Consider the following 13394-nt stretch of genomic DNA (forward strand, 5'->3'; position numbering starts at 1 on the left):
AAAAAGGAAAAGGGAAAAAAAGGAAAAAGGAAGAAATAAAAAGAAAAAAGGAAAAAAGAAAAAAAGAAAAAAAAACTCCATAGCCCTGAATGATTGTTATACTACACTCTTAAGGACATATACACTCGGTAATCATTAACATAACTTAATTCATTGCAGTCAAGGTTCTATCTTTACCTACACAGAGAAATTTTTTTTTTTTCCTCCTCTTCTGGCCCAAAACATTAACCTTAGCTTCTTTTGGTGTATCTCATTTAAGAGAGAGAATTGGTGGTAAAGTCTGGAACCTCTAATGCAGCTTTGTTTGTTTATATGAGTATAGATATTAAATATATCTATTTCTTGTACACAGGACTAGCAATCAGGGGGAAAATGGTTGCTGGAGAAATGAGTGACCGGGGGTCTGATTACTGGTGCCACTTTGCACTATGACAATCCACAATCGCACCCCAGTAGTTCCAATGTAATCTGAATTTGAGCACAAGGAGTCTCTTTAGTTTGGTACATTATAACTGAGCAGAGGAGATGTCAGGCATGTTTCTGCTCCTAGATAGAGTCTATGATGAACAAGAAGACTGAAGAATGAGAGAGAGAACTTTCAAGATTTAGCATGTAACAATTGTTTTGTTTAACTGGTAACAGCATTAGAGCTAACACGCTCTTTTTGGCATAGAGACCATAGACATGCAGTAGTCAGGCAAAGAACTGGAATTAAAAAGGCTAATATGGTCTACGGCACCAGGAATCTGGCAAATTTTCCCACATGAATTGCAGACATTGACTTATCTTTGCTGAGCAAACACCTTATCAAGAACCCAGTCTAGAAATAAACCTTACCGCAGTGTTTACAAACAGTGTAAATATGAAAAGAAGCCATCTAAGCTCACAGGAATGATGCTTTAAATATGAAATTATCATCTAATATTTCTGTACAACATGCTTCATCAAACAAGGAGCCAGCAGGTTTTGGAAATCTATGTCTCCACATATGTACACATATAAGATCAAATATCTGATTAGAGTTAGGATTACAGAAACAAATGAGTATCATTTGATCCACCCTTGAAACATCTTGTTTTTTAAAGCTGAAAGCTGAAACTACGGATCCCCCCAACTGTAAAATTTCATAACATGTTAGAAAAGTATTTTCTTATTATGTTTACCATCTTTTTTTTCCAGGAATAAACCCTTACTGTGTTTTCATTTCTTGGACTTCATTTGTCCTCATTTATACAAGATCTTTAAAAGAATGTCTGCCTTAACTTAATACATGCAGCAAAACATGCCCCTCAGCCCGAAGAAGGTTTCTGGACACTGCCATCCAAGTAATAGATAGCAAACACAACCTGTGATATGTCTTATATAAATTCATATATACAGTTTAGTACCACAAGTGAAAAAATTCATGTTCAACTAATTTAATCCAGGAATCCAGCTTACGCAATTAACAAAATTCACTTAAACCGTAACTCTTGTTGCTAGTCTCTGTCAACTAAGCAATGAGTATATAAGCATTGTAGGAATATTATATAAAAGGCTGGATTGCGTTTCATAATCAATCAGTTCATGATCAAATTATATAGCTAAAGGACAGGATTTAATAAAAAAACAAATTTTAAAAAACAATTTTAGAACAATGAAGCAGAGAAACCATGGTGATCTTGGTGTTCTGATTCCACACTCAAACTCAACACTGAGATTGAAATAAAGAATTCATTATACTTATGTCCATGATGATCATCCTTAAGCGGGGCACGTGGGTCTTTGCCAACAGGCTGGCCAGCCTGGTAAGGAGGGCTTTAAACTAGGAAAGATGGGGGAAGGGGAGAATTACAGAGACAGGGTAGTCGACAAAACACAGCTCAAGTTGGGATGCCTCCAGTGGGTGCAGGCAGCCGGGGAAGTGAGCGTGGGACGTGGTTATGGAGGATCCTCTTGTATCCCTCCTGGGAAAGCTGCATGCTCCATCACCTCTCTGAAGTGCCTGTACACCAATGCACGCAGCATGGGGAACAAACAGGAAGAACTAGAGATCTGTGTGCAGTCGCAGGGCCATGATCTCATTGCAATTACAGAGACATGGTGGGATAGCTCAGGTGACTGCAGTGCTGTCATGGATGGCTACGTGCTTTTTAGGAAAGACAGGCCAGGAAGGCGAGGTGGTGGAGTTGCTCTTTATGTGAGAGAGCACCTGGAATGTATGGAGCTGTGCCTGGGGGTGGATGAAGAGCGAGTCGAGAGCTTATGGGTAAGGATTCAAGGGCAGGCGAGCATGGGTGACACTGCTGTGGGTGTTCACTACAGGCCACCTGATCAGGAAGAGGAAGTTCATGAGGCCTTCTACAGACAGCTGGAAGTAGCCTCACGATCCCAGGCCCTGGTTCTCATGGGGGACTTCAACCACCCCGATATCTGCTAGAGAGATAACACAGCTAGGCACAAACAGTCCCGGAGGTTCCTGCAGAGCACTGGTGATGAGCAAGGAGCTCCTGGCAAAACTCAACCAGAAGAAGGAAGTATACAGAAAGCGGAAAGGGGGACAGGCCACTTGGGAGGAATATAGGAACATTGTCAGAGTTTGCAGGGATGCGATGAGGAAGGCTAAGGCCCATTTGGAATTAAATGTGGCAAGGGATGTCAAGGACAACAAGAAGGGCTTCTTCAAATACCTCAGTAGCAAGAGGAAGACTAGGGAAAATGTGGGCCCTTTGCTGAATGGGGTGGGTGCCCTGGTGACAAAGGATACAGAGAAGGCATAATTACTGAATGCCTTCTTTGCTTCAGTCTTTACTGCTCAAGCCAGCCCTCAGGAACCCCAGATCCTGGAGGCAAGAGAGAAAGTCTGGAGAAAGGAAGACATTCCCTTGGGCAAGGAGGATCGGGTTAGAGATCATTTAAGCAAACCTGACACCCACAAATCCATGGACCCCAATGGGATGCACCCACAAGTGCTGAGGGAGCTGGCAGATGTCATTGCTAGGCCACTCTCCATCATCTTGGAAAGGTCATGGAGAACAGGAGAGGTGCCTGAAGACTGGAAGAAAGCCCGTGTCACCCCAGTCTTCAAAAAGGGCCAGAGGGAGGACCCAGGGAACTACAGGCCAGTCAGCTTCACCTCCATCCCTGGAAAGGTGATGGAGCAGCTCATCCTGGAGGCCATCTCCAAGCACACGATGGACAAGAAGGTGATCAGGAGTAGTCAGCATGGCTTCACCAAGGAGAAATCATGCTGAAACAATCTGATAGCCTTCTCTGATGGAATGACTGGCTGGGTAGATGAGGGGAGAGCAGTGGATGTTGTCTACCTCGACTTCAGCAAGGCTTTCGACACTGTCTCCCATAACATCCTCATAAGCAAGCTCAGGAAGTGTGGTTTGGATGAGTGGACAGTGAGGTGGATTGAGAACTGCCTGAATGGCAGAGCTCAGAGGGTCGTGATCAGTGGCACAGAGTCTAGTTGGAGGCCTGTAGCTAGCAGTGTCCCCCAGGGGTCAGTACTGAGTCCAGCCAGTCTTGTTCAACTTCTTCGTCAGTGACCTGAATGAAGTTTGCTGACGATACAAAACCAGGAGGAGTGGCTGATACACCAGTGGGCTGTGCTGACATTCAGAGAGACCTGGACAGGCTGGAGAGCTTGGTGGAGAGGAACCTCATGAAGTTCAACAAAGGCAAGTGCAGAGTCCTGCACCTAGGTAAGAATAACCCCATGCACCAGGACAGGCTGGGGGTTGACCTGCTGGAAAGCAGCTCTGCTGAGAAGGACCTGGGAGTGCTGGTGGACACCAAGTTGACCATGAGGCAGCAATGTGCCCTTGTGGCCAAGAAGGCCAATGGTGTCCTGGGAAGAGTGTTGCCAGCAGGTCGAGGGAGGTGATCCTCCCCCTCTACTCAGCCCTGCTGAGGCCACATCTGGAGTACTGTGTCCAGTTCTGGGCTCCCCAGTACAAGAGGGATGTGGCRCTACTGGAGCAAGTGCAGCGAAGGGCTACAAAGATGATTAGGGGACTGGAGCATCTCTCCTATGAGGAAAGGCTGAGAGAGCTGGGCCTGTTTAGCCTGGAGAAGAGAAGACTGAGAATGGAGCTTATTAATGTGTACAAGTATCTGAAGGGAGGGTGTCAAGAGGATGGAGCCAGACTCCTTTCAGTGGTGCCCAGCGACAGGACAAGAGGCAACGGGCACAAACTGAAACACAGACACTTCCATCTGAACATGAGGAAAAACTTCTTCGCTGTGAGGGTGACAGAGCACTGGAACAGGTTGCCCAGAGAGGTTGTGGAATCTCCTTCTCTGGAGATATTCAAAAGCTGTCTGGACACGATCCTGTGCAAGGTGCTCTAGGTGGCCCTGCTTGAGCAGGGGGGTTGGACTAGATGATCTCCAGAGGTCCCTTCCAACCTCAACCATTCTGTGATTCTGTATCATATGTCTCACACAAACTGTGTGTCATTACTAGAATATTTGTCTTAAGACTGCAATGCAAAAAAAATTACAGCCTCAAGTTGACTGTACAATGAGTGCTAAATCACTTATAACATGTAACACATTTACATTATCCTAAAGGCAATTTTATCTGCCAGAATTTTACATGGCTACTCTATATTCTTCCTTTCCTTCTCCAGTCTCTAACGTTTGATATCAGGCATACCCTTCTGACATTCAGTTGTCCAGTGAGGTCTACTACACTATTATTAGTAATCATTCGTATTGCAACATCACTTAGAAGCATCTGCTGCATTTTGCTGGGTCATAGGCTACATCCGTACTAGCAAATAAAATCAGGCCAGCACCGATTTTGGCCTCTGATCCTGAGGCCAACTGGCATGGCATGGTAAAATTTGTATTCATACAGCTCAACTCTTTCCCACCAAAACAGGATGCCTCAGATAAAGAAGGGATATCAGTGCATATGATTACTTGAAATATCTCTATGTATGCAATTAATTTATTTTGACAGGCAGAAGGAAGCTTTTACCTCCCTCTGAGATAACTGGTTTGCATATACATACACCAGGACAGACAAGTTCAAGTTCATTCGATGTACTTCAGAAAAGCAGCTTCCATCTTGCTACAGCTGAAGGACACCAGCACTTCTAAGAGTTAGGAAAGCGTAGTCAATAATCGTCCAGGAGAAGCATTAAAACTATTATCCCAATTACAGACCACAGGAAATCTTTAGGAAGATGAACGTGAACAGAACCCTGGTGAAAGCTTTGATTTGTAAGGATACACAAAATCCCCACATCAAGATTCTTGCCTGTAAAAGCAATACTTAGGATGAAGGTTACCATGAAGACTGGAAATCAGCTCAAGGCTATAACTGTCTTGATGAAATTGAAACAAAAATACACCTCCTGAAGCAGATCTAAAGTATAAAAAATAACCATGGTTTCTTTTAATTAAAGAAAATGTTCTGTTTCTTTTTCTTAAATCAAAATCTCCAGAGGTGCCTTACAACCTAGGCTTGTCTACGATTCTATTATAACCTGTCTCTAAACCTAATAACTTGTCTGGAACATTGCAAGCATTTTTGTATTTTATTAAAATACATTTGACAGAAACTGGCAAACAAAAACATATTCAGATACAATGAGCCTTAAACAAGGCAACTGCATACCCTTTAGATGTTCAAAACTCTAATACAAGATTCAGCATCTCCAGTAGGTAAGGAGCTGTTTCTTCACTGAGCTGCCTGAGCCATATTGGGAAATTGTTAATGTGAATACAGAACAGCAGTAGCCTCCTTGAGGAAAAACTTAAAGGTTTCTCAGTGAGTAGACAGAATATCTGAATAAACTGTATGTTTCCAAACCAGTTGGGCCCAAAGTATTGTATACTGACAACTGGCTAAAAACTTCTGCATGACATTCTATGTGCAAGATTAGAAATGACAGAACAAATGAAACTAAATGTGAGGGCAAAATTGCTTAGAAAACCAAACTCAGCATAGCACCAACAAGTTAGTATCAAAAGTGGGAAACTGCAACAGATGTGATTGCACCTGAATCTGTACTGTAGTTGTTATTATTCAATCCTTTTATTAATGAAATTCATGATAAAGAATACATACATCTATGGATAGAACCATACACAGTTGCCTGCAAGGATGTGAAAAGTCAGGCTTCAAATTAAGAATAATCTTCAAAAATTAGAGAAATTGCTGGAAAAAATAGCATATAATTCCATAATGAGATGTGTAAGACTTTCTATTGAATTTGAAAAGAGAAAGAAAAGAGAAAGAAAAGAGAAAGAAAAGAGAAAGAAAAGAGAAAGAAAAGAGAAAGAAAAGAGAAAGAAAAGAGAAAGAAAAGANAGAGAAAGAAAAGAGAAAGAAAAGAGAAAGAAAAGAGAAAGAAAAGAGAAAGAAAAGAGAAAGAAAAGAGAAAGAAAAGAGAAAGAAAAGAGAAAAGGAAAAGAAAAGAAAAACCTGCCCAAAAGCAATGTCAAACAATGGAATCGATAGTTCTTCAGAAAAGGTTCTGGAAATCTAGCAGATAACAGTCAACAGTGCTATGCTATTTGCAGTCTTCACAACATCTCCTAACACTGAATAATGAAAAAATACCTAAGATGCACATGAAGTAATCAGCTCTGTGAAAGCCTTGGTTTGGTAGTATTGCACCTTTAAAAAAAAAAAAAAAAAGTAGACTATTTGGGAGCAAACAATAATGAGAATAATTAGAGGTTTAGAAACCATGACTACTGGGAATGGCTGTAGATTGGGATTGTTTAGGCTAGAAAAAGTAACACTGAGGGGATAAACAATAAAGACCTTTGAATACTTAAAAGACTGCTCTACAAGGCAGAAAAAAAAATTGTTCTCCATGTCCAAAGAAAAATAAAATCAGGCTTAAATTGCACCGAGGCTTAGTTTAGTGTTAGGAAAGGCCTTCTAACAGAAGGGAACAGTGAGGCCCTGTAACATATCACCCAGGGAGGATACAGCTTCTCTATCATTCAACAGTTTGAAGGGCAGGTTAAGCCTACAGTCAGTAATGGCTCTGGCACAGTGGAATGGTTTTGGACAGAAGAATGTGGTTGATAAACTTTAATAGTCCTTTCACGCCTGTCTTCTGTGCTTCTCAAAAATTAATTCATCTCACCTACAAGATGGTTCAGCAAGTTTTTATTTTTTGAAGATACTGAAAAACTGCTAACAAAAAAATAGATTTTCTATTAGCTGAGCAAACACACAGAAGAAATTAAAAGTTTATTGATGGGGAAAGAAGGAGAAAAGTATACTTAAATTTTGCTAACAAGTCCCAAGTTATTTGTATCAAAGATCTGACTGACTGTACACAGCCCTCTGAAGTCCCAGGCATATACAAAGGGCGAGAATACCTGTTACAATACTATGTCCACATATGAAGTGGAGTAGCTAGGTTAGAAACTGTGGCTTTTGCAACACATTTATTTCCTTTTTTTGACTGCTGAGCAGCTTTAAGAGATGTAGAAAGAAAGAAAGAAAGAAAGAAGGAAAAAAAAAAGAGAGGAGTCATAGCTCTATCAGCTCTGCATTACTGTCCAGAATCCATAAGCTGACCTGGATATTAGCCAGTTAACAGAAAGAATACTTGACCAGCTCCTCCCAATCAGCCTTTAATCCTCAGACCTTAGATCCCCACAAAACTTTATAAAAGTAATTCAAAAAAAAAGTAAAAGATTAATAAATAAATTTCAAAGCTTTAAATTCACAGTACTTCAAAGCTGGTGCCTCCATTATACTAAGTAATTTTCTAACTCTGCAAGGGATTCAAATTTTTCAAATTAGGAATCAATTTTTATATTATTGAATGGATTTTATTGGTAATTTGCTATTATGTCCCAATCAGATATAGATGGTTCCACAGGCTACCTTTTAAAAATATTTTAACATCATTTGTGAGTGCAAAAGAAGCTAACAATAGTCTTTGCCTCCCTTCATTCTACACTTTAGATTTCATTGTACCTCTTCTTAGGGGAAAAAATTGGAAACTAGGTACTTTACATACCTTTGAGAACATGAAAAACAATTACTAAGAAGGTCCATGTAGCCAAATGTAGCTGCATATTAAGAAAAAGAAAATTTAGTTAATGCAGTAAAAGGGATTCCTTTGATTCCATAAAGAAGTAGCTGTTAAAATCAGCAAAAAATCTGAACACTACTCTCTTTTCATAAAGTCAATTTTCAGCATATTCCAGTTAATACATTAAGCTGACCCACAGTTTGTCCTCCAAAATATGTTCTAAATTAGAATTGGAACAAATCACTTCTCCCAAGGCTCTGATCTAGTAAAGCCTTTTAGAATATGAGCAGTCCTCTATTTAAATTACAGAAAATGACTTAACTGGACTAAGGCCTGTGTATGCCTCCTGGTCACATGCATCTGGGAGAACATCCAATAAAACTCATAAAGCAGCAGAATTTTAGTTGTCTCTATCAGACAGGAATTGACCAACTGGCATTTAACCTAAGCCAAGTATCACTGCATAGCTATATTCCAGGCACTTTCCCATGACACACTTTCTTACAAAAACGTATCTGCTCCCTGCATTTTCTCTAGTTCAACCAAGCTACTTACTGACTTTTTATGTTAGGACGCAATAACCAACAGCCTAACATCCAGTCTTTAGGCTATGACACCTCAGAAATTATTAAATGAAGAGATGTGGTCTCAACCTGACTTGATTGAGATTTTACTGTAACAGGGAAACAAATATTCATGTTTCAGAAGACAGGAGCCTTTCTTCACTCCCACTCTCTTCAGGTGAGTTATGATAGTGTGTGCTATCTGGTTAAAAATAATAGCAAACATGTTTTTTTTAAGCTGAATTTTGAACTGAACTGATCCAGTTTTTTGAACTGAACTGACTCAGTAAGTCCTGAGGTTTGCCTTCATATGTAGCATCTGATTCAAAACAAAACAGATCAAAACAAAAACCCACACACCAAGCAAAGCCTGCATCATCTACAACCATAAAATCATTGCTCCAAACTAGAGTCTTCTCCAGTTGAAATAAAATGCTGTCATATGGACCCACGGAAATTTGTTTTGGTAGCACAGTTAATTGTACACATTCGCTCATCAGCACTGTATCAAGCAGACCCACTGTAAAGCCCAGCACTAATCCACAGGGGTACCACAGAGCGTCTCCTTCCAATTCTGTTTGCTGTGCTGGGGTACTATCCAGGGAAAGCAGAAAACAGATAACCGTTACCTCTATCTATACGTCCTGAACGGCTCTGAGACTACTAAACTTATAATGTCAATTCCCCACCTTTTAGAGCACCAGTTTCCAGTTACTTCCCTTGCAGCCATGCCCAGCTCCTCCTCAGCCTGGAGGGCACTAAACCTGTTCCTCAATTACAAGTCCTCAGGAGGAGTAGGAGCCTTTCTCCTCCTACGAGAAGTGACCAGCTTCCAGCCGCCTTCTACAGTGTTATGATGTACCATTTCACACAGCACAGAGCCCTCCGGCAACTCCACTGCTGTGGGGGCTTGAGACTCCTGGAGCTGTACAGTCTCCGAGAATACCCTGTCTGTCTCCTTCTCATCCTCTCGGATGCTACACAGCCTACTGACTTCTTTTTTTGCATTAGGTCTGAAAAGCTGGCAGGATAAATACCGTCTTATCTTCACATCTGAACTGTAGCCAAGAGCTATTTGAAAACTGATATTTGAACAGACCACTTAGGCAGCAGCTAATCAAGTTCATTCTGTTGCCTGCATAAGCTCAACAAAAAGCACCAGGGAAAGAGACTGAGCACCCTGACCTTATTCTGCACTTCTCTTCCTCCTCCTTCTCCTCCTCTAAGCACACTTATCTTAAGGCACAAATAAATTTAGGCTTTAACAAAGAAACTTAGACATACCATTTAAAACAAACTTTTTACTAACTCCATTAACAACAAGTAAAACCATGTAATATTACAACCAGAAGTATTTTCCCTTTCTTCAGATGCATCATATAAAAAGAAACAGATGCAGTTACGTGCGTGTTGCACATGCACATATACGAAAAAATCAGAAATCCTCCAGCACGTAACTGCATCCGTTTCTTTTTATATGATGCATCTGAAGAAAGGGAAACAACAAGTAAAACCATGTACATGCAACAATTTAATATATATTATAACCAAAATGCCCCCAAAAATGGAACCACGGGGGGGGGGGGAGGGGAGAATAACAAAAAAAAACCCACAAGACTTATGCAAAATGCCACTCAGGCCCAACCTCAGTTCATAAAATAGCAGTACAAAAACAAACAAACAAAAAAAAAAGAACAAGTAAATTGAAATTATAGCAATGAAAAAAAAAGTCACCCTTCTAGCTGCATTTTATTATCATTTTATGTATTTCTATAGAAACTGCCCAAGCAATTAAACAAAACTTTTGAAGAATATTAAAAATGCACAGTTCACACCGACTTCAAAATTCTTCTGAATGAAGGAAAATGGAAATTTTAAAACATGTGAAAAGGGAACTGTTGAAAGTTAAGAACATTCTTTAAATGTGCTCTACTCTTTTTCAAGAAGTAAAGAAGCAAGGAGGCAGAATTCCTTCCAGCAAAGCAGTTTTTCTTTCACATAATTTAGCATTTTGCTACTTCAAAATGCTACCATAACATGCACTGAAAAACAAGCAGATGCAAGCATACAACATTTAAGACATTATTTGATCAGAATCGAAACATTAAAATATTTTTCAGCGTTTACTCTTGTGCACTGTTGACATAACCTAAATTTAGACTCAGACACAAAGGATTCTAAAAAATAAAAATAAAAAAAAAATAAATAAATTTAGACTAACCATTAAATTTAAATAGGTAAGTTTTTCATATATGGTACAGAGCTAATGACGGTAACCAGCTAAAATAGCCTTTAGCCCCTTCTTCAGCACTCCACATGTGGAGCTCTCACAGTATTAAAAAAAAAAAAAAAAAAGGTAAATAAAAATTATAATAGCTGTGAGAAACTGGTAACTCTGAGTCTCACTTTCCTGACAGGAAATCATTATTATATATTATCCATGAGCTGGCACCAGATCTACAAGCCTATTCATCTTTGATGTCTTCTGTTCCAGCTGTTTACCTGCTGAACACAGCCACTCCACTGAAAAAATGCCACTATATTCCCAGGGTATCCAAGTAAAACTAGCCACTTTCAGAACTGGAATACATCTGGCTGCAAACTGCAGATTTCCTTCTTCAATACGTTGGGAGCTGGCTCCTGTTTGCGCTGGAGTACTGTACCATCAAGACTACTGAGCTCTTTCCACATGCAATTCCTGTTTCTATACAAGCTATTGCTGGCTAGGATCGTGACAGAATTGTAGAAGGCAAAGAGAAAATACATAAAATATTTTAAAGAAAAGTTTGAGCATCTATCAATTATAAGCATGACAGCACTGATACATGAAACAGCCTTTCACGCCACATGCAAACTTCCCTCTTTTAGAGCAAGGGTTTTCAATCCTGTATCCACTTACCATATATCCTGTGGCAGGTTTAAAGTTATGCTGCCTTTGATTTCATCCCCAAAGCGCAGATAGCCTAGAGTGGCTAGCGAGATATACAAGGCCATAACTATTCCCATGCCAATGTTCAGTGCCTGTGGGAAACGCGTGCTGTCTTTCATTCTGTTCTCCAGTGGGAGTACCTAGAAATAGAGGGAAAATAATTACATTTTATGTCCTCACGGTAAGACTCCCCCCAACCTCTGCCTTTTCAAAGTCAATTTCTGAAATTTAGGTGGTATTATTAATAAATAAGATTACAATATTTTACAGCCCAGAAGATCATCATGTTTTATACACCCAATAGAAATATTCACTCATTAACTGAAGAGCACCTATCTTGGTTGGAAAACAACGTCAGTTTGAAAAGATAGAGCAATATTTATAGGGTAGGAAAAGTGACAAGAGAAATGTACAGTGCCCAGAAGAGAGTGCACAGGCAATACGAGCAACATGATTGAAAGTTTTCTGTAACAGATTATGTTCAGAATCCAAGGGTAATTCTCCTATTTTTATTCAGCATGTTTAACTGCCAGGTAAGTGAAAAGCCAGGTCCCTTCTCATCACAGACACATCTATCACGCACGTGGTTTACACCAAAGTCTGTGCTCAGCAGTCACCTCCGCGCTCCCTGGAGGGGAAGCCTGAGTACCCAAACGACGGGAACACGGACTCAAGCTCGTTTCATTTTGCTGACAGAGTCAGGGCCAAGCACACTAAGCACTGCTTTTCCTAACCGTAGTGCAGATGCTTGCAGCCTCAACTGCAGCCAAGCGAGCTTGCTGTGCTTGCCGTCGCTTCGAAGTGCGGATACGGGCATCGCCACCATTACTGCCTGCAGTTTGCTGGAGAGATCGTCTTTTACACGCGTTATATACGGTACAGCAAAACACACTCTGTAAGGTTCAACTTAAGCTTTCACCCACCAATGCAAAACTTCAAGGCAAGGCAGGAAATCCCAGCAGTAAGCTCACAAAATGCTGCTGGCCTTCTCCCCTTGAGTTTCAGCAGTGTACCGGATCCTTTTACATCTTAACAAAGGCACAAACTGAAGGTGTGCAGGCCTTCCTAGACAAGTTTATTTTTCCCATCTCTTTCAGAGTAACTGTGCACCTATCTCAAATACTCAAGATGGGATACAGTTCGAGATTAAGATACCTCATTTTTTTTTATGTCTACATATAAGCAAAATGTCTAAGCTTCTCTAACAGTTAATGAAGATCTAGTCAATATAATCAGTGGAATAAAGAGTGTCATTCAGCTTACCTTTAAGTAGACACATAGCCTATAGGATATGTTTGATTAACAGCATGGCACTGCAATTAAACTAGCCTTCCATATCTGGTTTCCATTTATGTCAAATCTAATGAAAGCAAAACAATTTCAGTGCAACAGGGCTGCCCTATAAAAGCTACCGTCCTTCATACAAAATTGCTTTTTAAATGATCAAATATCTACTGTTTTCAATTTAAAAAATGTAAGTTACAAACAAAGGAGGTTTCATCGACTAATTAACAGAAAAATCATTATATTTGAATAGCTGTCATACTCCTCCTTTTAGGGGAATCATTCCTTCCCTCATATTTACCCACTGGTATTCACTTCCTGACCTATCAGCAAGTATCACCACTGTCCATTCATCCCATTTCTCAAACACTGGAATTCCTGAAGAAGTCATTTTACTTGGGAACAAACAGATCTCTAAAAAGGGGCACATTTGGAGGCATTTCCAAAGTTTCTGTGCATCCTTAATTAATTAAAACATATAACTTAACTGAGGATCCTCTTTATAATTCAAAGCTTCCACAGCTGAAGTTTTTCCTCCAATAATCAACCTGAACTTGTACTTATAACATAATCTAGTGGTGGAGAAAGCAAAATTTAAATCAGGACATATTA

General features: G+C 40.1%; 1 protein-coding gene across 2 annotated transcripts in view; it reads right to left on the reverse strand.

The window, feature by feature from the left end:
• SLC36A4 (solute carrier family 36 member 4) overlaps positions 1-13394 on the reverse strand; it is a 133943-nt gene that overhangs the window by 75302 nt on the left and 45247 nt on the right. For both annotated transcript variants that reach the window (XM_026071936.1, XM_026071937.1), the window contains exon 9: positions 11469-11638. In XM_026071936.1, coding sequence (XP_025927721.1) covers positions 11469-11638 — 170 coding nt within the window. The remainder of the gene's footprint in view (positions 1-11468; positions 11639-13394) is intronic.

Source organism: Apteryx rowi, unplaced genomic scaffold (genome assembly GCF_003343035.1).
Source record: "Apteryx rowi isolate R43461 unplaced genomic scaffold, aptRow1 scaffold_332, whole genome shotgun sequence".
NCBI classification, from domain to species: domain Eukaryota; kingdom Metazoa; phylum Chordata; class Aves; order Apterygiformes; family Apterygidae; genus Apteryx; species Apteryx rowi.